At 38.0% G+C, this 26,381-nt stretch overlaps 1 protein-coding gene across 13 annotated transcripts in view; it reads left to right on the top strand.

Moving 5' to 3' along the window:
* Positions 1–2,629: 2,629 nt before the first annotated feature.
* The window catches only part of TENT2 (terminal nucleotidyltransferase 2), a 74,022-nt gene continuing 50,270 nt past the window's right edge, over positions 2,630–26,381 (top strand). For 4 of the 13 annotated variants that reach the window (XM_037982142.2, XM_007976454.3, XM_007976469.3 and 1 more), the window contains exons 1-4: positions 2,630–3,278; positions 9,739–9,912; positions 10,121–10,210; positions 13,448–13,685. In XM_037982142.2, coding sequence (XP_037838070.1) covers positions 9,776–9,912; positions 10,121–10,210; positions 13,448–13,685 — 465 coding nt within the window. In that variant the 5' untranslated portion in view covers positions 2,630–3,278; positions 9,739–9,775. The remainder of the gene's footprint in view (positions 3,279–9,738; positions 9,913–10,120; positions 10,211–13,447; positions 13,686–26,381) is intronic. The other 9 variants (XM_007976462.3, XM_037982141.2, XM_007976419.3 and 6 more) reach the window with 5 other exon arrangements.

Below are 26,381 nucleotides of genomic sequence, written 5' to 3'. Positions count from 1 at the left end.
TAGAATCCCCAGTACAATATTGAACAAAAGTTGTCAGAGCAGAAATCCATGCCTTGTTCCTCCTAATCTTAAGGTGAAAGCATTGTTCTTCACCATTAAGTGTGATGCTTTTTATAGACACTCTCTATCAAGTTGAGGAAGTTTCCTTGTAATCTTAGGAATGGATATTGGATTTTGTCCAATGCATTTGCTGCATGTATTGAGATTATCAAATGGTTTTTCTTTTTCAGTCTGTAAATATTGCTTGATTTAGCAATGCTAATTCAACCTTGCATTCCTAGGATAAGCCCCTGTTTGGGCCTATAACGTATTATCTTTTTAAATATATTTTTTACATATTTATATATCTTTTTTTCTAATATAATCTACTCTTTTACTGCCTCGTCTCATGTAAACTTGTGTAATTTCCCATTGGGTCCACCTTAGGAAACAGTCTTTAAGGTTTTCTCCATAAGACAAGTACCAGTATACTCTTTTATGGTCAATACAATGCTAATTCAACCTCGCATTCCTAGGATAAACCTCTGTTTGGCTATAATGTATTCTTTTTTTATATACTGTGAAATAAAAGTGACTAGAATTGTGCATATTATGCTTATGAGAGATATTGGTCCACAGTATACTTGTTTAATATCTAGAGTTTGGGTATTAGTTTAATGCTGGCCCCATAGAATAAGCTGGGAAGTATTCCCTCCTCTTTGATTTTCTGGAGGACTTTATCTAGAATTGGAATTATGTTTTTCTTATATATACCGTGTTAAAACCATACAAAAGAAAGCCTAAGTGGCTGTAATACTATCAGACAAAATATACTTCAGAGCAAAGAACATTGTCAGGAAAGAGGAGGGTCATTTGTAAAGTGGATAATTTCATAATGATGAAACTTTCGTAAAGGATAAATTCATACAAATAAGAGAGTAACTATGTTTATGCAACTAATAGCAGAGTTTCAAAGTACATGAAGCAGAAATTGATAGAATTACAATGGAAAAAAACCAGTAATAGTCAGAAATTTTAATACTCTCAATAATTAGTAGAGTAAGTAGACAGTAAATCAGAAAGGATATAGATTTGAACACTAATATCAACCAACTTGACATGACTGACATTTATAGAACACTCCATCCATGTGCAAAAAACACATTCATTTCAAATGCAAGACAGACTATACTCTGGGCCACAGAACAAGTGTCAATAAGCTTAAAATTATTAATATTGTACAAAGCATCTTCTCTGATCACAATGGGATTAAATCAGAAATCAGTAACAGGCAGCTATCTGGAAAACTCCTCCACTTACGAAAAACACGAGAAACCCATGGTCAAAAAAAGAAAGCAATAGGGAAATTACAAAGTATTTTGAAATGAAGGAAAATGAAAATACAATATATCAAAATATGTGGGATGTAGCTAAAACAGTATAGAGGGACACTTATCACACCAAATGCCTGTAGAAACAAGAGACATCTAAAATTAGTGGTCATCAGTTTCTGAGTTAAGAAACTAGAGAAACAAAACAATAAATTAAAAAATTAAAAAATTAAAAAATAGCAGAATAAAGGAAACAATAAACATAAGAGCCGAAATCAATAAAATAGAAAACAGAAAACCAGTAGAGAAAATCCAAGAAAGCAAAAACGGGCTTTGAGATTTGAGATCCGTAAAATCGAGAAACCCCTCGCCATGTCGATCAGAAAAAAAGATGACACACAAATTACCAATTTCAGAACCGGAGGGGTCAGATTTTTATAGACATTAAGTGGACAATAAAGGAATACAGCTAACAGATTTGCATTATTAAACAATTTAGACATTTCTACAAACTATTAAAGCTCACTCAAGAGGCGGTATCAATAAATATTGGTTGAATTAGTGAATGCCAGCTATTACTATGGGCAGGGCTTTAGAGAGAAACGAAAGCATTTTTTTTTTTTTGAGACCGAGTCTCGTTCTGTCGCTCAGGATGGAGTGCAGTGGCTCGATCTCGGCTCACTGCAACCTCCGCCTCCCGGGTTCAAGCGACTCTCCAGCCTTGGCCTCCGGAGTAGCTGGGATTACAGGCGCGCGCCACCATGCCAGCTAATTTTTGTACTTTTAGTAAAGATGGGGTTTCACCATGTTGGCCAGGCTGGTCTCGAACTCATGACCTGGTGATCCGCCCGCCTCGGCCGGTCAAAGTGCTAGGATTACAGGCGTGGGCCACCGCGTTGGGCCAAAGGAAGCATTTTCCTTCCAAAGAAGCTCTCAGGTTACTGCAGGGGCAAAAAAAGACAGATAAAGTTTAATGTTGCTCCGGGGCAGAAGAGTAGAGGAGCATTGCTTAAAGAAAGGCTTCTTTGGGGACAAGTCACTCCGCCAACACATGAAGGACCCACGGAAAACGTTAGAGTTAGAACAGCTGCACGTGAGTTCACACAAGGGGCCCAGAAGTGGCCCTCCGGCGACTACCTGCTCCCCTGTCCTCCTAGTACAGTCCTAACCCTTTCCCAACTGGTGCTGGCAGCAGTTAAGAAACCACCTCCTTCCAAATCCAGCTGTCTTGCGCCTGCGCATTCAAGCAAAGCGCTCATAGAAGGCGGGGGGGAGGGCGTTACCGGAAGTGTGACCTCTCGCTCCCCGCAGCCTATTCTCATCCGGGGTCACGTCGATCTTCCGGGTGTCTTTGACAGGGTTCTCTACGCCGCTTTTTCTGCGACTTTTTGGTCTTCCGCTTTTTGCCACCGCCCCCAACCTTCTAAATCCTTGCGGCCCCTATCTTTTATTGTGTTACTCCTCCCCTGGCAGCCGTGCCGGGGGTTAGATCGCAGGCAGGGTCGGAGCTGGGCCTAGCTGCCCCACGGGCCACCCACTACCTCCTTTGGTTCGAGAGAAAGCTACGACCGAGTACGCCCAGCCGTCCCAGCTCGGGCCTTGGAACTTCTGAGCGGGCAGTGCGGGTAGGCCCTCCTTAGTCCTTCCCGGAGGACACCTGTGAGTTTAGGGGGTTTCGGAGAGGAACGCAGCGGTGTAGGCCCAGGTCGGGGGCGGGGCGCGGGAAACTTTTTCCGAAACGGTAGCGTTTTGTTTTGCGTGGGAGGTTCCGGCAGTATCTCTTGGTTATTCCAAGTTTATGGGCGGCCCCTGGGCTGCTTGTACATTTTGAAGAATCTTAGGACCGCTTACTTTGCTTACTCGTTTTTCTCGTTCTCGCGTACTCCCTCGTCCACCACTCCAGGACCGAAAGAGGAAGATAGTCTAGGGACCCCTGCATGGTGTTTCAAAGGGTGGTAAAGAACTAAGGTAAATAGCTGGATTAATTAAAAAATTTAAAAGGCATTTATCTTTTAAGGCTTAATTAAATGGCATGAAATTGCCTCAGCTTTTCACTTATAGGAAAATGCACAGGTTAAGACTGTTAGTTGTGTACGTTTCTTTTCTTGTTCAGCCTTTGTAGAAAGGCTTTTCGTGTCTTAAGGTGAGAACACGAAAGGCTTATGTGTCTCACAACTTATGGATTCTCTAAATTACTTGTCTTATCTCTTTCAACTCTTTGTTTAAAATAGCAGATGTTTTTCATTAGGGTGAACAGAAGAAACAAAGGGAAACTGTAAAACACAATCTTAATAACAGATGTGCAGTGTATGATTTTGTGAGGAAAGAGATTGTAACTGATCACTAAATCTGTGTTTTTATATTACAGGTAACATAGTTAACTTTTGTAAATATCTTCATATTGTATGGTTCAGTACCAGAAGGCTTCCAACACATACTGATTAACAGCCATAAGGCTATTAATTTATACTGATTAATAGCCAGTAATAGTGACGTTACTTTGTTGGTGTGAATAGCCCTAATTATGCCTGTTAATTATGCCTGAAAATGTCTTGTAACAGCCTCCATGTGAAACAGGCCATTTATGAGTTGTTTAAGAAATGCTCGTTTGGAGCCATGTGACTAGATTATTTTTTGAAGACTTGGGTGTAATTCAATTCTTAGCCAAAGGGAATATCCTGTTCAAAACCTGGAAGTGGTTTTCACAGTGGGTTGGTAGGATTTAGGAATTGAATTTTTCGTATTGTGGAGAAAAGAAGTGGGTTTGAGGGATCAAAGATATTTGTACAAAATGGACAGTATCTTGGTTTAGCCAGTACAGTTCTGGTTTTTATACTAGGAGTATTCTGCTTTTCAAAGAATCTGATGAAGGAATTATATATAACCTTGAGTGTTCTCTAATTTGTTGGAGGAGAGGTCAAGTTGAGGACAGAAATTCCAGGTTGCAAATTACAGGACCAAATACTTTATCACTAGAAATTACTAGGAATTAATCTACTTTTTTTTTTTTTTTAAGACGTAGTCTTGATCTTGTCACCCAGGCTGGAGTGCAGTGGCACGATCTCGGCTCACTGCAGCCTCCGCCTCCTGGGTTCAAGTGATTTTCCTGCCTCAGCCTGCCGAGTAGCTGGGATTATAGGTGCCCACCATCATGTCCAGCTGATTTTTGTATTTTGTAGTAGAGACGGGGTTTCACCATGTTGGCCAGGCTGGTCTCAAACACCTGACCTCAGGTTGATCCATCCTCCTCGACCTCCCCAAGTGCTGGGATTACAGGCGTGAGCCACGGTGCCCGGCGGAATTAATCTACTCTTTTACTGCCTTGTTTCACGTAAACCTGTGTAATCTCCCATTGGGTCCACCTTAGGAAACAGTCTTTAAGGTTTTCTCCATAAGGCAAATACAGTATACTATTTTATGGTCAAGTACAGATTGTGGAACTGATAACTTTTAAGGTAAGGAAAATTGGATATTGCCAATATCTGGATTTTTATGTATCTCTCATAAAATTTGTCACATGGAAGATGGTAGAAGACCACAGTTAATGTGGAGTAATGTTTTATATAACGAATCCCTACCTACTGAGGAAACCTTTCATTCAGAGTATGAAGAAAATGAAGATTTAAAATTTTGTGGAGGTCCCCTTACTTCTGTTATAGTAATAGTTTTACTGTATTTTATTTTGTGAAACTACATTCTGTTTAAAAAATGATTATGTTGTTTATGGTAGATAATTGTTTTGATGTCATTTTTAGTTTCATCAAAATCAATGTGAAATATATTAGAAAAAAGGAATAGAAATTCATGGGCGTTTCATTTACTTTCTTAACTCTAGATGTCTTTCAGAATACCTATATTGGTGAACATAGAATGAGTGCCTCAGAATGATTTTCCCCGACTTGAAGTCTACCTTCGTTAAGAGCCTGACTTGAGGGCCAAAATTCATACTGAGGAGAGGCTGACAGATCCTTTGTTTTGCAGGGGCTCCAGAGCTTGATATATTTCTGGGAATTTGGGATAGGCTGAACTAGATTTCTGCCCCAGAGTAAACATCTGGCTGTGGACTCATTCTAAGTTTTTAAGCTGGGGATAATTTGATCATTAACTTTGTAGAGTAGTTCTGGGCCACAAGACATCTTTAGATTTATTCTTCGTTTGGTTTTGGCTGTGTATAGGATGGAAACAAGGTGAGGTCTGGGCTCTTAATGTCATTTTGGATCTTCAAATCTTAATATACATGAACCTTATTCAGTTATAGAGGAAAAACAGCATGTTTTTATAGGTATAAACAAGTGTCTATAAAGCAAAATTTGTTACAGTGAATTGTGTTTAATAGCATTTTCTCATAAATCCTGTGAAGTAGGATCCTATGTTTTATGGGAAATTAGGTTAGGGAACCAGGGTTAAAAAAGGCCAAGAAAGAGTGTGAACCTGAGCAAAGGATGAAAAGTGTTTGTTGCCCACCTTGAATCTGGCAATCCAATATTTTTCTTTTTTCTTTTTTTTTGTTTTTGAGACAGGGTTTCAAAACTCCAGCCGTTGACCAGGCTGGAGTGCAGTGGCACAGTCTCCTTGGCTCACTCCAACCTGTGTCTCCCTGGCTTAAGTGATCCTCACACCCCAGCCTCCGGAATAGCTGGGACTTCAGATGCACACTACCACACCTGGCTAATTTTTGTTGTGTCTTGTTTTTTTTTTTTTTTTTTTTGAGACGAAGTCTCATTCTTTCACCCAGACTGGAGTGCAGTGGTATGATCTCCGCTCACTGTGACCTCTTCCTGCCGGGTTTAAGCGATTCCCCTGCCTCAGCCTCCCAAGTACCTGGAATTACAGGTGCCTGCCACCATGCTAGCTAATTTTGTATTTTTAGTAGAGACGGGTTTTGCCATGTTGCCCAGGCTGTTCTCGAACTCCTGACCTCAGGTGATCTGCCCGCCTTGTGCTCCCAAAGTGTTGGAATTATAGGCATGAGCCACTGCACCTGGCCAAATTTTTTTTTTTTTTTTTTTGAGACGGAGTTTTGCTCTTGTTGCGCAGGCTGGAGGGCAATTGTGCAATCTTGGTTCGCTGCAACCTCCGCCTCCCAGGTACAAGCGATTCTCCTGTCTCAACCTCCCAAGTAGCTGGGATTACAGGCATGTGCCACCACGCCTGGCTGATTTTTTTTGTATTTAGTAGGGATTTCACCATGTTAGTCAGGCTGGTCGTGAACTTCTGATCTTAGGTGATCCATCTGCTTCGGCCTCCCAAAATGCTGGGATTATAGGTGTGTGCCACTGCGTGCGGCCTAATTTTTGTATTTGTTGTAGAGATGAGATTTTATCATGTTGCCCAGGCTGGTCTCTAACTCCTGGGCTCAAACAATCTGCCTGCCTCAGCCTCCCAAAGTTCTGGGATTACAGGGGTGAGCAACTGCCCAGCCCAGGATTATTGTATGTATTTTTACTAGGGGATTCCCTGGAATGCTGCTTAGTTTGAGATACTTGTCCATTTCCTCTGAAGAAGCTAGGGTGTACAGGTGAGGAAATATGATAGGATTATTTTCTTTTTTTAAAATCTCTTATGAAAAGACATAAGGGTCTGCTAAAAAGTTGACAGACTTGTTTTCTGGAGGTTAACCTTGTCTCTGGTCCAAATTAGAGTCAGGCATTTGGGATGAGGTCTGATGGTGGTTCATAGAATTTTGTCCACAATCTGTTATGAACCCTGGACTGGTGAGCCTTGTTATCTGTGGCCAACCTAGGGAATTTTAATCTTATGGAATTGAAAAAATAAGGAACAATGTTTGTGAGGGATTTATTTATTTCTTCCCAGATCTTTCTTTCTCTTCCGTTGTCTCTTATAGTTTTTTCCAGCCCTCCTAGTCACAATCCCCAGAGGCGACTATTTCGATTCTTCTGGCTACCTAGTTTTATTTTTCTCTGTTGTTTAGAAAAAAAAGTAAAGTAAAGCTTCTATACTTCATTCTTTTGATTTATATTTACTGCAAATGAGGATTTAGCACTTTTTGTACCCTCTGTCATCCTCCATATAAAACTTGTGATATATAAACACAAATGCATAATATAATGTCATATATAAATAAATATATAATAAATTTTATATGGTAGCTCAGTTTAAAAAAATCAGTATATTCAATCTTTATTGTAAGAATCAGGTAGGTAACTATGATTATATTGCCTTTTTTATATTACCTATTGAGTGTTTTTTTCTTTGGTAATTTATTTTTAACCAGCTACTTTTCTGTATTTCTAAAATTATTTCTACTCTGTTAACAGAACTTTTCTCTATGGTCAAATACATCAGGTAATCTACCAGTTGATTTTTTTTTTTTTTAAACTTAGATATCTTCTTGAAGCCCTGCATCCTGCTATTCTAATTTGAACTGTTAGTTTCCCAGCACTGTCATCTTGGGGAATTTACTTTGTTTCTGCCCTACATCAGATCTCCCTTTTTCTGGATTCCAGGTTTTCGTTTTCTTTTTTGATAACTTACCTGTCTAAGAATGTTTCTAGTTGCCCTTGCATTTGATAGTACAGCTAGGTATAGAAGTTCAGCCTGAGAGCATTTCCATCAGAGATTTGAAGTCATGAGTCCATGTCCTGTGCTATTGAGAAGTCCAAAGCCATTTTGATTGCTTGCCCTTTGTTTATACCATTTTCTCCTTCTGGAATATTTTATAAACTGCTTTTTTTTGTGTAATATTCGGAAACTTCAGTATAATATACCTTGACATGTAACTTTTTTACTGTGCTTTGTACTCTTAGGTCCTTTCAATCTGAGGATTGGTGTCTTTCAGTCTTTGGCATTTTTTTGTTTTATTTGTTAGGTAATGTCCTGTGTTTTTTTCTGTTCTTCCTGGACCTTCTGTTATGTTAGATTACATAGTTTAATAGTCTTCTGTTTTCTCTTCTATTGTCTTGCCTCCTTCCTGCCCCTACCAACTTTTCCTTTTTGTTCTTTCTAATATATTTCCTCAAAGTTACATTTTAACTTTCTTCTGGATAGTTCTGCTTTCAATTTTATAATTTCCCACAGCCTTTTTATTTTATTTTTTTGAGATAGGGTCTTGCCCTGTCACCCAGGCTGGAATGCAGTGGCATGAACATGGTTCACTACAGCCTTGACCTTCTGGACTCAAGCAGTCCTCCCACCTCAGCCTCCTGTGTAACTGGGACCATAGGCACACACTACTGTGCCTGGCTAATTTCTTTGATTTTTTATAGAGACAGGGTCTTACTTTGTTGCCCAGGCTAATCTTGAATTCCTGAGCTCAAGTAATCCTCCCACCTCTGCCTCCCAGAGTGCTGGGATTGTAGGTGTGAGCCACTGCACCTGGCCCCTTTCTTTTTAAATAGCATATTCTTGTTTTATATATACAATGTTTTTTCATTAATCTGAGATTTTTTTTTTTTTTTTGAGTGTTCATTTGTTCCTGACATTGTTTCTGTTTATTCCCAGGTTTTATTTTTCTTCTGGTGATCCGTGGATGCCTATTTTAAGTGAAAATATCAGGAGTCTAATTAGAAACTCTAAAAATGTGTGGGTAGGGCCTGTCAACTAGTAGGCTTCATGTTAAGTTGATTAGGTAGCTAGCTTGACATTTTCTTGATGCATTCCCAAGTATTATTATGTTACAGGTTCTCTTGTTACTATGTTACATAGTTTCTCTGTCATTTTGTTTTTTCATAGAAGAGTTTTCTAATTGCTTGCTTTGAGAAAGTGGGTTGAGGGGTCCTATTTTTCTTTGTAGACTTTACTTGATACTCGTTTTCAGTTTATTACCTTATCCAATCCTTTGTAAGACTACAACCTTGGTGTATGAGTCATTGCAAAGAATAAATATCTACTTTCCTCCCTGGATCAGTGAAGGATTCTGATTGCTTTGTATAGTTTTTCCCTATTCCTATGGAACAGAGCCCTCTTTTATTGGAAATCTTTTATAAAAATTATGTAGACTTTGAGGGGAATCTCAGAATTTTATAAATTGTTAAGACAATATAAAATCCATTCCTTATTTGATTGGACCTGTAAGAACCAAATTCTAGGAATCAGGATGTCATGTGATGGTTTATACCTTTGTATAAATTAGATTGAGAATAAATGTAAGAATCTGTGGGATTTTATTAATGTCAGGTGATAACTTGATTTTCTAAAAGATTTTTTGATATGAGGGTAAATGTAGTAGGGTAAATTCATCAGAAAATTAGAAATGTGCATGTATCTTGCATCTGAATAATGCTAATCTTAGATTTAGAATTTATTGTTAGTTTCCTTTTGTTACCTACAGGGGCACTTAGGAGACCTATTTAACTTTGCAAATAAAATTTGTAACTTGATAACTAATTGTTTTAAGTTACTGGATAATAGAAGTGTTTAGTATCTTTAAGCTATAATAATTTAGTATTGTCTTTTTAAATTATCCTAGGTAGAAGAATACATGTTCACTTCCAGTGAACAAGAGCATGTTCCCAAACTCAATTTTGGGTCGCCCACCCTTCACTCCAAATCATCAACAACATAATAACTTCTTTACCCTATCACCTACTGTTTATTCACACCAGCAGCTTATAGATGCACAATTCAACTTTCAGAATGCGGAGTAAGTATGATGATATTTTGGCCCATGTTGGTAAATTTCATTTTCTATTTGACATAAGCCCTTTTTGTATGAAACTTTCGAACGTGGAGAATATGTCGTCACATGTTTTTTTTGATAGGGAAGTATTTAATTTTTTTAAAGAGATTGGTTTTGTTTTTAAAGAAAAAAATGTGTATATGATTACTGTTCTTTTCTTTGATTTTGATAGCTTGTCTAGAGCTGTGTCATTACAGCAGCTGACATATGGAAATGTCAGTCCAATACAGACCTCAGCTTCCCCATTATTTCGAGGAAGGAAGTAAGTACTTCTTAATTATTTTAAAAGAATATTTTTGCGTTTCTGAGAACTCTGTAACAGTGTATCTTGAATTAATGTTGTATGGACCCTATGCCCTGTGTTTTGTTTTCCGGGACCTGTACGATCAGATCAGTCATGGAATTTTAACATTTTTTGCATTTAAAAATTTTAGGGGTTCTTTTGTTGATTTGTTTCTGCTTTATTGTATGTTTGTTTCTGCCCTACATGAGATCTTCCCTTTTCTATATTCCAGGTTTTCTTTTTCTAGAATAAAGCTAAGTTTCCTCAGAAAACCACTTTTTAATTGAGATTTTTTAACTAAATGAGATGGCCTTCTGTATTCATTTGCTAGGGTAGGGTTGCTGTAACAACATACCACACATTGGGTGGCTTACACAACAGAAATTTATTTTCTTACAATTCTGGAGGCTAGATCAAGGTGTTGGCAGGGTTGGTTTCTTCTGAGGCTTCTTTTCTTGCCTTGTAGAAGACTGCGTTGTCACTGGGTCTTAATATGGTTGTTTCTCTGTGTTTTCTGTGTCCTCATCTCTTCTAAGGACACCAGTCATATTGGATTAAGGTTCATCTTAAAGGTCCCACTTTAACTTTGGTAACTTTTAAGAGGTCCTCTCTCCAAATACAGTCACATTCTAAGCTCCTGGGGCTTAGGACTTCAGCTTTTGAATTTCTAGGGGGACACAATTATAACATTTTCTTTCTAGTAAACTTTACGTTTTGATTTATCTGCGTCCTACACAGGTAAGGTTCCATGATAACAAACATTGTAGTGAAAATTTCTGTGTAACGTAAAACTTCCTATAGTCAAGTCAGGAGTCAATTAATTTTAATCTATTGGATTAAAAGAAATTCATTTATTACAAAATATAACAGAACTTGAGAGGTGATTGTTAAAATAACATTCGACAATATTTGAAAGATACCACTGTTACTTAAAAACGTATATAAACATTCTATAACCTTTACGTCTCATAAAAAAATAACACTATCGGTGAACAAGGTGCTGTAAAAAAAGATAATAACACTAGGAATTATTAATTGCTCATTATGTAGTAATCATTATTCTAAGCCTTTACAATTAATGGTTTGATTAAATCACATAGCACTGAGGTAGGTACTATTATCCCTTGCCTGTTGAGGAGAAAGCTGACCCACACAAAGGTTAAATAACTAGTTACTCAGAAGTGACATAGCTGGGATTTGAAATGTTGTATGTCTCTGAGTCATATGCTTATAAGCACTACAGTTTGTTCTTCAAAATTGTCATTGAGAAAAGTTTTATAATTCATTATTATATATTGACTATAATTCGTTATTATATATTGACTATAATTATAGTATTGACTTTATTCAGATTTTGGTTTTTAGAAATTGCCTTCAGAGCCAATTTGTGAATTAAGAATGAAAATAAACTCCATTAGACCGGGTGCAGTGGCTCATGCCTGTAATCCCAGCACTTTGGGAGGCCAAGGTGGGCGGATCACGAGGTCAGGAGATTGAGACTGTCCTGGCCAACACGGTGAAACCCCGTCTCTACTAAAAATACAAAAAAGTAGCCGGGTGTGGTGGCACGTGCCTGTAATCCCAGCTACTCAGGAAACTGAGGCAGGAGAATGGCATGAACCCGGGAGGCGGAGCTTGCAGTGAGCCGAGATCGCGCCACTGCACTCCAGCCTGGGCGACAGAGTGAGACTCTGTCTCAAACAGCAACAACAACAACAAAAATCTCCAATTAATTTGTAGTTAAACATATTTTTAAAATTAAAATTGGCATTCTCATTAGAAGATATTCAGCATATACAGCTCTAAGATACTTTATGTTTAAAATTATTAAATAAACTTTTATGCATTTAGCACTGTATACTTTACCTGTGAGTAGGGGTTCCACTTATTTTGCAGATCTGTCAAGGAGAGAGAAATTAACATAATCCCAGAGGAGTATTAAAAAATCTTCTGTGGGCCGGGTGCAATGGCTCGTGCCTGTAATCCCAGTGCTTTGGGAGGCTGAGGTGGGCGGATCATTTGAGGTCAGGATTTCAAGACCAGCCTGGCCAACATGGTGAAACCCCATCTCCACTAAAAAACACAAAAATTAGCTGGGCGTGGTGGCGGGCGCCTGTAGTCCCAGCTACTCAGGAGGCTGAGGCAGGAGAATAGCTGGAACCGTGGAGGCAGAGGTTGCAGTGAGCCGAGATTGTGCCACTGCACTCCAGCCTGGTGACAGAGGAAGACTCCGTCTAAAAAAAAAAAAAAAAAGAAGAAAACCTTCTATGACCCATAGAATTTTCAGGCTTAAAAGGAATTGGACCATTTTCTGTGTCATAAAGTATTACCTACATGAACAACTTAATATATCAATGTAGTCAATGTCTTTTTTTGCAACAAGTATTGACTCTTTATTGATTTTTCCCTTTTTATTTTGCAAATATTTAAACCTCCAGAAAATTTTAAAGAATAATATAGTGAATATCTGTATGCCTTTTGCCTAGATTCATGAGTTACAAGTTTCACATTTGATTTCTTTCTCTTTTTTTTTCTGCCCACCTGCTTTTTTCCCTGAACTATATAAAAGAAAGTTGTTGACACCATTTTATTTTACCTTAAAACATGTCAACTTATTCCTCCTGAAAAACAAGGCTTTTCTTCTATGTAACCAAAGTACCTTGATTATTCCCAAGAAATTTAATATTAATAAAATAATATTATCTGAGTTGCAGCTCATTTTCGAATTTCTTCATTTGTCCAATGTCTTTATAGCTTTATTGAAAAGTGTCTCTTAATTTGGTCTTTCCTGCTGATGAGTCAGAACATAGGTATATTCAAAGAGCCCTTTTTTATAACTAGCACTCAACTCAATCTTATCTTCCATATGTTATAGTTTGAATCTTTTCTTCTTAGTAATTCTATAAATAGAACTTTTCCTACAAAGTTTTCACAACTGAGATGAAACATTGGGGTAGTTCAAATATGAGAGACTAACTTCAGTATATACATGTAGTTTTTTCTGTCTGCATTATTACTATTTTTTTCTAAGGTGTTGAGAGGCATTTCTTGTGCTGAACATGAATATTTTTAAGAGCCATATAAAGCTAATAATGTGACCTTATTGAAAGAATCATAATATTGTCATTATCTCTTATGATATTTATATATTTTTAATTGCTTTTTGTTATTAAAAAGTTGTATCTTTAATTACTAAGGTATATTGCTTGTTTTCAGGAGATTAAGCGATGAAAAAAACCTTCCTCTTGACGGTAAACGGCAACGTTTCCATTCACCCCACCAAGAGCCAACTGTAGTTAACCAGATAGTGCCTTTATCAGGTGAACGAAGATACTCAATGCCGCCATTGTTTCATACACATTATGTACCAGATATAGTCAGATGTGTTCCACCTTTTCGAGAAATACCATTTTTAGAACCTAGAGAAATCACACTGCCTGAGGCCAAAGATAAGGTAATAATAATGTAGATTTTAGTTTTGCCTTTTGGGAATTTAGTATAAATAATGTATTAATCAAAAATATTTAATATCCTGGATTAAGTAGAGCATGCCTTTTTTTCTTGCAATGTTTAAAGTACTATTCAGCCTAATTTTCTGTCTAAACATTACTCTGATTTTTGGTAGCTATTCTTTTATAGAAGTGCAGCCGTCAGGAAATCAGATTTTCCCTGATGTATGAAAATTTTTTTAGAACCCAAACACTTTCTTAGTTTAGAGAACTGCCCTGTTACTTGTTCTTACTGAAAAAAAAAAAAAAAAGTTTTTTTCATATAGCTATCGTAATAGAGTGTTAGAACACATTTTATTTTGGGGAGTCACTGAGAAAAACAATACATTCAAAGTGATACAGTCAACAAAGATTTATCAAAAACATTTATAAAAAGCATTTTCAGTTAAGTGAAATGAAGCTATTTAAATAATAATTCTTGGAAAATGACGTTGTCAGCATTGGGGAACAATGAGTTATTTAACATCTAATACTAGAAACCTATCTCTCCCCTCCCCCATATTTAGTGAAACCTAATACGATTTTTCCGAGTAATTGAGAGAGTTAGTAATGTAAATATCTGCATTCTCTTGGGTTGTCTGTGGTTTATACTTGCTGTTTTTGCATTTTCAAAGCTGCCACACTCTTGAGAAATGAGATATTTGTAGGCTAAGGAGAAGGACCATGAAGAAAATACAACAACTTTGTTTTACTCATCTTTGAGTTCCTATCAACCAGCATAGGTCTGAAACATAGTAAGTGTACAGAAATGTTGGGTCAGAAAAGCAACATCTGCTTCATTCCTTAGTTGTGCTGCTTTTTTATTTCTCTGTTATTCTTTTGTTATTTAAGTGAGTTATAATTGTACCATAAAATTCACCCTTTTAAAGTGTACAGTTCAGTGGTTTTGAAATATATTCCGAAAGTTGTGCAACTGTACTATCTGATTCCCAAACATTTTCATCACCCCCAAAAGAAACCATGTACCCAATAGCAGTCATTTCTCCTGCTCCCTGGCAACAACTAATCTATTTTCTGTCTTTATCCCATCCTGGACATTTTATATAAATGAAATCATTCAATATGTGGCCTTTTGTGTCTTGCTTCTTTCATTTAGCATGTTTTCAAGGTTCATCCATGTTGTAGCATACACATCAGTACTTCATTCCTTTTTATAGCTGAATAATATTCCATTGTATGAGTAGACCTCACTTTGTTAATACAGTCCTCAGTTGGTGAATTTCTGGGTTGTTTCCACTTTTCATCTGTTATGAATAGTGCAGCTGTGAATATCTGTACAGATTTTTGCATGGACATATGTTTTTACCTCTCTTGGAGTGAAATTGCTTGGTCATATGGTAACTCTGTGTTTAACTTTTTGAGGAACTGCCGAAGTATTTTCTAAAGTGGTTGCACCATTTTACATTCCTATCAACAGCGTATAGGTGCTGTACATTCTTTACATGCTTGCTGAACTTGCAGCACTTGTTACTGTCTGTCTTTTTGATTATAGCCATTCTAGTGGGTATGAAATGGTATCTCATCGTGATTTGGATTTGCATTTCCCTAATGCCTAATGATACTGAGCACCTTTTCATTTGCTTATTGGACATTTGTATATCTTCTTGGGGAAATGTCTATTCATCGAGATACCTTGCCCATTTTTAAGTTGGACTGTTTGTTTTTTTACTGTTGGGTTGTAAGAGTTCTTTATGCATTCTACATATTAGACCCTTACTGGATAATGATTTGTGAATTTATGCTCCCATTATGTGGCTTGTCTTTTTACTTTCTTTTTGGTATCCTTCGAAGCACAAATACCTTTCATTTTGATACAGTCCAATTTATCTATTTTCCTTTGATTGGTTGTGCTTTTGGTGTCATATCTAAGAAACTATTGTACAGGGTCACAGAGATTAATGCCTATGTGTTAATTTTTAAATTTTATTTATTTATTTTTTATTATTTTTTCCTTGCCCTGCCTATGTGTTACTCTAAGAGTTTTATAGTTTTAGTTCTTTCATTTAGGACTTTGATCCATTTTGAGTTAATTTTTGTGTATGATGTAAAGTAGGGGGTCCAACTTTATTCTTTTGCTGTTGGTCCAGTTGTCTCAGCAGCTTATTGAAGAAACTGTTCTTTTCTCCTCTGCAACTTTTTTTTTTAACCATATTGAAATAGGAAAAACAATCAGTCAAAATCAGTGGGAGAAAGGAAAAAGGCAAAGGAAACTGAGGAAAGATTAACTTGGGTTTTTTTAGTTAGTTTTTTGTTTTTTTTTTTTGAGATGGAATCTAGCTCTGTTACCCAGGCTGGAGTGTAGTGGCGTGATCTTGGCTCACTGCAACCTCCACCTCCTGGGTTCAAGCGATTCTCCTGTTTCAGCCTCCTGAGTAGCTGGGATTACAGGTGTGTGCCACCATGTCCGGCTAATTTTTGTATTTTTAGTAGAGACGGGGTTTCACCATGTTGATCAGGCTGGTCTTGAACTCCTGACCTCGTGATCCACCCACTTCGGCCTTTCAAAGTGCTGGGATTACAGGCATGAGCCACTGTGCTCGGCCTAGTTTTTATTTATTTTTATTTTTATTTTTTGAGATGGAGTCTCGCTCTGTTGCCCAGGCTGGAGTGCAGTGGCGTGATCTCGGCTCACTGCAAACTCCGCCTCCTGGGTTCAAGCTATTCTGCCTCAGCCTCTCGAGTAGCTGGGACTACAGGCGCCTGCTACCACACCCACCCAGCTAATTTTTTGTATTTTTAGTAGAGACAGGGTTTCACCATGTTAGCCAGGATGGTCTCGATCTCCTGACCTTGTGATCCACCCTCCTCGGCCTCCCAAAATGCTGGGATTACAGGTGTGAGCCACCGCACCCAGCCACCTGGCTAATGTTTTAAATTTTTTTTTTTTTGGTAGAGCCAGGGTCTTGCTGTGATACCCAGGGTCTTGCTATGATACCCAGGCTGGTCTTGAACTCCTAGCCTCAAGTGATCCTCCCTCAGTGGCCTCCCAAAGGGCTGGGATTACAGGTATGAGCTACTGCGCCTAGCTGTTTTTACTCATTTTAAAGACTATCTTGTAATGCCATAATATGAAAGCCTATGGTATAAATCAAATCAGATCAATCCTTTGAATGAACATATAAGAATCTTTTTGCTGGATGTGGTGGCTCACACCTGTAATCCCAGCACTTTGGGAGGCCGAGGTGGGCAGATCACAAGGTCAGGAGTTCAAGACCAGCCTGGCCAATGTGGTGAAACCCCGTCTATACTAAAAATACAAAAATTAGCTGGGCGTGGTGGCAGGCACCTGTAGTCCCAGCTACTTGGGAGGCTGAGGCAGGAGAATGACTTGAACCCAGGAGGCGGAGGTTGCAGTGAGCCGAAATCACGCCACGGCCCTCCAGCCTGGGCAACAGAGTGAGACTCCGTCTCAAAAAAAAAATAAAGAATCTTTTACTGGTTTTTAAAGGTATGTATGCTGATAGCCCTGTTTTCTATGGAATTCATTGTGATAAACTATTGAAAGCTCTCTATTTTTACTTGGATTTGTATGTTGTGATAGTTAACTGTTAGAACTAACTAACTATGAGTTTTGCATATGAACTAGGCAAATTTTCAATTTCAGTAAATTTAATAACAATTCACATTGGTGTCAGCATAAACCATCTGGCAAAGTACCTTTCTGTATCAATGTTTTAAAATTAGTCGTATAGAAAGAGATACTCCTAAATATTTAGAATTAGGGATTTATCTCAGAAGGCTAAAGATAGATTGTGTAATTGAACCAATTTCTTTATTTTCCTTTTTTGAGACAGAGTCTTGCTCTTGTTGCCCAGGCTGGAGTGTAATGGCATGATCTTGGCTCACTGCAACTTCCACCTCTGGGGTTTAAGCGATTCTCCTGCCTCAGCCCCCCAAGTAGCTGGGATTACAGGCACGTGCCACCATGCCCGGCCAATTTTGTATTTTTAGTAGAGATGGGGTTTCACCATGTTGGTCAGGCTGGTCTCAAACTCCTCACCTCAGGTGAACCACCTGCCTGAGCCTCCGAAAGTGCTGGGATTACAGGTGTGATCCACCACGCCTGGCTGGAACCAATTTCTTTGAGTGCTACTCTCTACCTGTCAAGTTGTGGGAGAAAGAAGGCAAGCAGTTAGTTTTGTGTTTATTTTTTAAGTGAACACTTTTTAAGAAAGCTAACATTGATGTCTCTTTTAGGCATTCTACATATGCTATCTCATTTAGTCTTTTCAGCAACCCCATGACATGGATGTTATCCTAATGTTATTGAGGCTCAGAAAGCTAAATAACTTGCTCAAGGTCATAGCTAGTAAGTGGTAAAACCAAGATTTGATCTCTGTCTCTAAAAATATGAAGAGAAGGAGTTTAAGATACTAAAATCAAGGGTAGGCAGATGACATTCTAACTCTAATACCAGGTAATCTGTGACAGTGATAATTAATATTTATTGAGTATCTGTCATTACTGGCATTGTATTTGACAGTTTGTATGGTTTACTGCTGTTTACTTCTGTAGAGTGTAAAGTGAATGGAGGATTCAGTGTGAGATAAAGTGGGGCAGTGGTTTGAAGCCTTGAATGCAAGTAAAATGCTATCGAAGATTTTAAAGTAGAAAAATAGCACAGTCAGATTTGTATTTTTAGAAAGTCGTTGCTGTATAGTGAATTTGGTTTAGAATGAAGTGGGCTTGGAAGATGGTGATCACCTTGAAGACTTACATTCACCCTGAAGATGATTGACCCCCTTGAAGGCTGTTAAATTCATCCTAATGAGAGGCGCTGAAGCTTTCAGTTATGGTAGATGGTAGTGAAAAAGATGTGGGAGATAATGTATAAGGAAAATTGATAGAATGTGTGGAATAATTGAGTGTAGAAGAGAGAGGGTGAAAGAGACATGAATGACTCCAATGATTTGATTCTGGGTTACTAGTAGAGATAAGGAACCTAGATTTGGGGTATATAGGCTGATTGAGGAAATACTCGAGTTATTTGTACTATGAGAGAATCTACTATAAAACATTTGTGCTCCTGAGAAACTTCATGTCCTGCAAATTGCACACTAATGATATAGGGCTTATGGGAAATAGGGTTGGAACAGGCTAGTCAAAACCTAAACAGTTTTGTAACCAGAACACTATCAAGAATAATAATTGATATCTTGGGAAATAACTTGGACAGACCAGGCAGGCAGTTTGGCATGGCTAGATGCTGCTGCAGGGGATATTAGAAATATACAAAATAGAGTTGAGATGCTGGCTTGTGCTGGGCATTGAGACAGACAGTTAAAAATGGAGCTCTGAGTCAGTGAGGCTGCTGTTAAGGTAGAGACAAAAGGATATACACCAGCACAGAGCTGTCTGAGGCTAGGAGTATGTTTTCTTGAGCAGGAATCTTGGATGCAAATGCTTTTTAGTTCCGTTAGATCTGTAAGGACTACATACTGAGGGGTTTCTTTCTTTCTCATGACAGTTATAATTCTACAGTTACAGCTCCATGTACAAATCATGTACAAACCCAACTTATATGTTGTATTGATACCATTCCCCTGTTTACCAATCACATATAAGCTAATTGGTATTGTAGAAAAATATAACTGTATTGACAGTATATGTTTGGAGTTCAGAAGTAAGGTCGGGCTGGAGATAGGGATCCTGAAGAGATCTGAAACAAAAGTGACAGTTGAAACTCCTAGAGTAGATAAGATTTTTAATTTATTTAGCATTCAAATATTTGTGAGCTCTAGGCATGGGAGATACACTGTTTTTCTAAACATACATGGTCTCTACATTTAGGTACAGCATAGTGAGAGGAAGGGGAGCCATTAAAAAATAATCATACATAGGCCGGGCACAGTGGCTCACGCCTGTAATCCCAGCACTTTGGGAGGCCGAGACGGGTGGATTACCTGAGGTTAGGAGTTCGAGATTAGCCTGACCAATATGGTGAAACCCTGTCTCTACTAAAAATACAAAAAAATTAGGTGGGCGTGGTGGCGTGCGCCGGTAGTCCCAGCAACTCGGGAGGCTGAGGCGGGAGAATTGCTTGAACTAGGGAGGCAGAGGTTGCAGTGAGCCAAGATTGTGTTACTGTACTCCAAAAGCCTGAGTGACAGCAGGACTCTGTCTTAAAAACATTTTAAAAAAATGCAGATCACAATTTTATTTATATAAACGCTGTGCAGGAAATTACTGAGTGCTGAGAGAATGCATTTGGGGTCTCAGGGAAAACCTCTTAGAGGAGACATTATTTGAGTTGAGATCTGAAAGATGAATGAGTTAACCAGTTAAAGAATGGTGGAGAGCTGGGCACGGTCCCTCATGCCTGTAATTGCAACACTTTGGGAGGCTGAGGTGGGTGGATCGCCTGAGGTCAGGAGTTCAAGACCAACATGGCGAAACTCCATCTCTTCTAAACATACAAAATTAGCCTCGTGGCAGGTGCCTGGGATCCCAGCTACTCGGGAGGCTGAGGCAGAGAATTGCTTGAACCCGGGAGGTGGAGGTTGCAGTGAGCCAAGACCACGCCACTGCACTCTAGCCTGGGAGACAGAGTGAGACTCCATCTCAGAAAGTAGTGGGGATGGGGAGACTGCTTTAGAGAGAGGAAATAGCATGTTTGAGGTTCCTAATGCAGAAAAGAGAGTGGAGTGTACAAATGACTGAAAGGAGGTCAAGATGGCTAGTGTTTCATGAATTAGAGGGAAAGTGGTTGAAGGTGTGGTAGGGGAGGTGGGAAGAGGGGCATATTTTGCAAGGACTCCTAGGCCATTTTGGTCTTTAGCTTAAGAACAGCAGGAACCTATTCAGAGGTTTTTTTTTTTTTTTTTTAAATGCAGTGGACAGATAAGTTAAAAAGGTTATTTTCACTGCACTGTGGAGAGCAGATTGAAGTTGAGCAAGCATGGATGTAGAGAAGTTGTTGTACTATAGTATTTCAAGTGAGAGGCAGTGGTACCTTGAATTAGGAAGTGCTAGTAGTTATGAAGAGAAATTGATGGATTTAAGCTGTATTTTAGAGGTGGAATCTGTAACATTTGATGATATATTAGATTATAGTGTCTGAGCCTCTGCAATATCAACATTTTAGGCCAGCTTTCTTTGGTGTGGAGGGGCTGTCCTGTGTACCCTCCTATGTCTAGTAGCTTTCCTGCCACCAATCCCTAGTTGTGACAACCCAAGATGTCTGTGGACGTTGCCAGTCGTCCTCTGTGGGGCAAAATTGTCCTAGTTGAAAACCACTGGGTTTGATTGAGGAGAAGTATTGAGGATTACACTCAAGTTTCTGGCTTCTACAGTTGGATGCATGGTGACATCATTCACTGAGACAGAATGGAATGGAAGAGGAGAAACATTTATATGTGTGCTTAATAAGGATTGACTTATGAGTCTGTGGACATGTTGCCTTTAAGATGCTTTTGAAGCATCAGAGTGGATATTTAGCATTGATAATTGAATATACTGCATATAGATTTGGAATTCAAAGGGTATTCATTAGCTAGAAATGTGTATTTGGCCATCATCAGCATACAGATGGTAATTGAAGCCTCAGGAAGTGAGTCTATGTCCAAGACTGGTTGAAATAGATTGAGGAAAGAATGGGAAAACAAATGCACACCAAGATTATACACAACTGTTTTGGGAAATTTGGCAGTGAAAGGGGGGAGCAAAAGGTGGGAAGTTGGGACAAGGCTTTTTTTTTTGTAAGGTGGGAGAAACTCTGCCCACATATAAATGTTTGTGGGGAAGATTCATAGACAGGAAAGAGGTTGACCACTCTGGAAAGAAAAGAACAATCATGAATAAGGTTTCCTACAAGGTGGAAGGGTAATGGATCCTGTATATAGGTGGAGTGGTTGGCCTTAGGTAAGAGAAAAACTTTTTTGAACTGGCTGATAGGAGGAGAGGATAGGTATAGATAGAGGGAAATTTGTAGATACGGTAGGGAGAAGTTAGTGGAGTTTCCAGGGTTGAATGGCATCTTCCCGTTTTCTCTCTGAACTACTATGCAAGATCATCTGTTGAGACTGGAGAAGATAAAGTAGGATATCAGAGGTTTGAGAATAGTGGAGAATGTTTGAAATACCATTTACTGAATGTGGGGAATCAAACTCACCAGAGAAACAGAGTGCAGAAGGTTTGAAACATTATTTTCTGGGTAGTATAGAGGGCTCACTTAAGAGTGGTAATAATGAATTCATTAATAATAATAGTAAGTCAGTCAGCTGAATCTGCCAGCTCCAGGGAAAGATTTTGTTAGAAGTTTTCTTAACTACTTTGAGGATAAACCTAAAGAATTGAATTTTGAAAATGAATACCCTCTGAGTTTAAATTTTTTCATCAGTGTTTTTTTTTTTTTTGTCTTTTTCAAGTTACTATGTTAACAACTCTTCAAAGTAGAAATCAGAGTTATTCCTGAATTTTAACTTTTGTTTTTACTCTAGGTTTTAGAAGAATATATGGTTTTCTGCACAAAAAAGAGACTGTAATTAGTTATCTAAGCCCCTGAATTCCATCTACAGTATTAGAGCTGTTCTTTGAAATTTCTGGTTAGTAGAAGGTATTATGTGAATTGACTTATTTGATTTTGAATTTTGAGTTGAAATGAAGTTAGGCTGAGGTTTTTCTTGGTATTGATTGTGAAATAAAAAGATGATTATTAAAGAATTGTTACATTTCCTGTGTAATGTTAAATTTGGTAAGGGGCAAATTTTATGGAGCTTCTTGGCATCCTTGGAAGAACACTTTGGGGATAGTTATCTTACAGATCTCTAAAGGGTCTGTCTTTTTAATTTATGTTTTTGTCAGAAAAATTCAAAAACCACTGAGATGTCAATTTACCCAGAACACCTAAGAGAGAACTCAGACAGAAGAGATCAAATAAAAACTTGTTTTATTCTATCCTTTTTTGGGCAATTCTTTGGCCAAGTTCAGGTAATAGTAAGCGCCTAAAGTAATCAAACTTCAGGGGGAAAACAATCAGTAATCCAAATTGCCTTCTCAACCAGCCAGTTTATAAATTAAGAATACTCCCAACTTTGTCCGTACCCAAAACCATAGTAATTTAACACACAAACAAAAAGTGGGTTGTTTTAGTCATGACATTTTTCTCGTTCTATTTTATTTCAGAATTGGTTAATTTGATGGGAAAGGGAATTGACTGTGAAGAATGAATTTAAACTTTTATTACACATCTGGCTTTATTTTACTCAGAAAATTAATACCAGCTCTTTCTATAGCTACAGGTAACAAAGACTAAGGCAGTGAGAGAGCCTGAGGAATTGCCAGTTTTTATTGCAATGTTTATATGCTGTAATGACCTACTTTCTGGACCATAATTTAATTTTATTTCTCCCATTTCGAAAGCTCATTGCTGATTTGTGTTTGTTGTTTGTAGATAGCACTTAGGCAAAAAAAAATTTACATTGTAGTATATGATTAGGTCTTGGTATTTCCAGCTAAAAAGTTTTTTTTTTTTTTTTTTTTTTTGAGACGTAGTTTTGCTCTTGTTGCCCAGGCTGGAGTGGAATGGCGCGATCTCGGCTCACCGCAGCCTCCGTCTCCTGGGTTCAAGCAATTCTGGGATTATAGGCATGCACCACCATGCCCAGCTAATTTTGTATTTTTAGTAGAGACGGGGTTTCTCCATGGTCAGGCTGGTCTCGAACTCCCAACCTCAGGTGATCCACCCACCTTAGCCTCCCAAAGTGCTGGGATTACAGGCATGAGCCACTTCGCCAGGCTAAAAAGTTGTTTTTTTTTTTTCCCCCCACTTTCTTTTACTCCAGGGCCCAGCTATCAGGGACAGGTAGTGAACTGCTGAGAATACCATGTGAAAGTTATACAGTGTTAAATACAATGTGAGAGCTTTATATATTGGTACATATAAAAACTTTTCTGAATCCCAGCCAGTACTTCCCTTATCCTATGGCTTGTGTTGACTTCAGACAATGGTAATTTTATTGGTACTTAATTTTACCTTGACTTTGAGGACAAGTTACAATTTTTTTTAAGGAAAAATGAACATTTGTATTTGGAAGAAATATTTCTTTATTTTATTTTATTTTATTTTTTGAGACGGAGTCTTGCTGTGTTGCCGAGGCTAAAGTGCAGTGGCGTGATCTTGGCTCACTGCAACCTCCGCCTCCCAGGTTCAAGCAATTCTCCTGCCTCAACCTCCCAAGTAGCTTGGACTACAGGCACCTGCCACCATGACTGGCTATTTTTTTTTGTATTTTTAGTAGAGATGGGGTTTCACCATCTCGGTCAGGCTGGTCTCGAACTCCTGACCTCAAATGATATGCCCATCTTGGCCTCCCAGAGTGCTGGGATTACAGGCATGAGCCACCGCGCCTGGCCAGAAATATTTATTTTAATATTTTAGACTATAAGTAAATTTTTTGTGTAGTGAGAAATAGACTAATTAATTTTATAGTGATAGATCTTGGTAGGTAGCCTAAGCAGATAGTATTGTAGTGATTTAGACAAGTTTAAGGATAATCCATTTTATATATATGTTGCTGGAGGGATTTTTTATTTTTTTTATTTTTTGAGATGGAGTCTTACTAAGTTGCCCAGGCTACTCTTGAACTCCTGGGCTCAAGCCATCTTCCTGCCTCAGCTTCCTGAGTAGCTGATACTACCAGCATTTGCACTGTACCTGGCTTGGAATAGTTTTTTTAAACTAAAAATTAGGAAAAATTTACCCCAGAATTAAAGAATATTTTTGGAGTGCCATTATGCCTGGTCAGCTTGTTATTACATATGTGACCTAATTGTATATGATTTTTAGCCAAGGATATTTCATATTTTACATTCCTCCTCTTTTTTTTTTTTTTAAGAATTATAAGAACAGTGAGCCATCTCCTGGAATATTTCTCTAAATTAAAGCACCAGAAATCTTGTTCAAACATATATGTGCATTTCTTTTTTTGTCTCATCTGAACTCTTAGTATTTGTTCTAGAGTAAAGTAGTATGATTTGATATTGTGAATCCCCAAGTTAATGGGTAGATAATGAGGAAAATTCTTTCACATAAAAACTCATTAAATCTCCATTATAGTAGACCTTGGGAAAGAAAAAGTGTTTCCATGCATGTAAAAAATAGAGAGGAACAAGAATATGGAATTTCGTATTTTCCAAGTCATTGTAAATTTTTTCACATGTGACTCTACATTGACAGGGTCATTCAGATGAAAGCACTTTATGAATATAATAACATTCCACTTGGGCATTGTAAAGAAATTTTTTTTTTTTAAATTTTTTTATATTTTTTTGGAGACAGAGTCTTGCTCTGTTGCCCAGGCTGGAGTGCAGTGGTGCAATTTCAGCTCACTGCAACCTCTCATTTCCTGGGTTCGAGCGATTCTCCTGCCTCAGCCTGCCAAGTAGCTGGGACTACAGGTGCATGCCACTCTGCCTGGCTAATTTTTTGTATTTTGGTAGAGACAGGGTTTCACTGTCGTTGCCCAGGCTGGTCTTGAACTCCTGAGCTCAGGCAATCTGCCCACCTCGGCCTCCCAAAGTGCTAGGATTACAGGAATGAGCTACCTTGCCCAGCCAAGAAGTTTGTTTGTTGATTTTGCTATTCAACGAAGACTGAGTACCTACTGTGAATTCTAGGATTTTGTTGATCCAATCTGCCTGATTCTCTAGATTATAGGTTGGCAGAAGGGCCAGATAGTAAATATTTAGGCATGTGGGCTACGTAAGTCCTCTGTTGCATATCCTTTTTTCTTTTCTTTTTAACAATGCCTAAAAGTAGAAATTATTTAGCTTGCTGCCCATACTTGGCCTAAATAGTTTGCCAATCCTTGCTCTAGGTCAGTAAAAATCCTTCAAGTATCATTTAAAATTTTATGTTAGCCACTTTTACTGGAGATCTTTTTCACATTTGTTACAAACTTGGACACTTTTCTTTTTAGCTTTTTATTATGGAAAATATCAAACCATATACTAAAGTAGAGAGAAAAACGTATCAAGTCCTCATGTTGTCCACTTTAACAACTGCCAACATATGACCATAACAATTAACAACATATGACTAATCTTATTTTACCTTTACCTCCCTCCCTCATTAGTTTGAATCGGATTTGAGTTATTTTATTTGTAAATATTTCAGTATTCTAATATTCAGTTGATCTTTTTTGTTTATCCTTCCGTCAGGGCCATACTGTCTTGATTACTGTAGCATTATATTAAGTATAGAAGTCAGATGGGTTAAATTCTCCAATTTTTTTCTCAGTTATTCTTGGACTTTTGCCTTTCTAAGTCAAATTTAAAATTCTTTTGTCAGTTTCTAGAAAGAAGCCTTCTGGGCTTTCGATTTCTTTTTCATTTGTTGTGAAACAAATTATATCAAATGGGCTTTTGAGTTTGATTACATTGAATCTAAAGGTCAATTCTGGGAGAATTGACATCCTTAACAATAGTCTTTTGATCCGTGAATGTGGTTTATCTCTCCCTTTATTTAGGTCTTTAGGTTCTCTCAATATTTTCTAGTTTTCAGTATACAAATTCTGCACATCTCTTGGTACATAGATTTCTAAATATTTCATGCTTTTTGCTGCTATTGTGACGTTTTTAAAAAGTAAATTTTTAATTGTTTGTTGATAGTATATATGCTTTAAGTAGTGAATTATCTGTTT

The sequence above is a fragment of the Chlorocebus sabaeus genome, chromosome 4 (genome assembly GCF_047675955.1).
Source record: "Chlorocebus sabaeus isolate Y175 chromosome 4, mChlSab1.0.hap1, whole genome shotgun sequence".
NCBI classification, from domain to species: domain Eukaryota; kingdom Metazoa; phylum Chordata; class Mammalia; order Primates; family Cercopithecidae; genus Chlorocebus; species Chlorocebus sabaeus.
The sequence above is the reverse complement of the archived record's forward strand: the minus strand, read 5'-3'. Positions and strand labels throughout refer to the sequence as shown.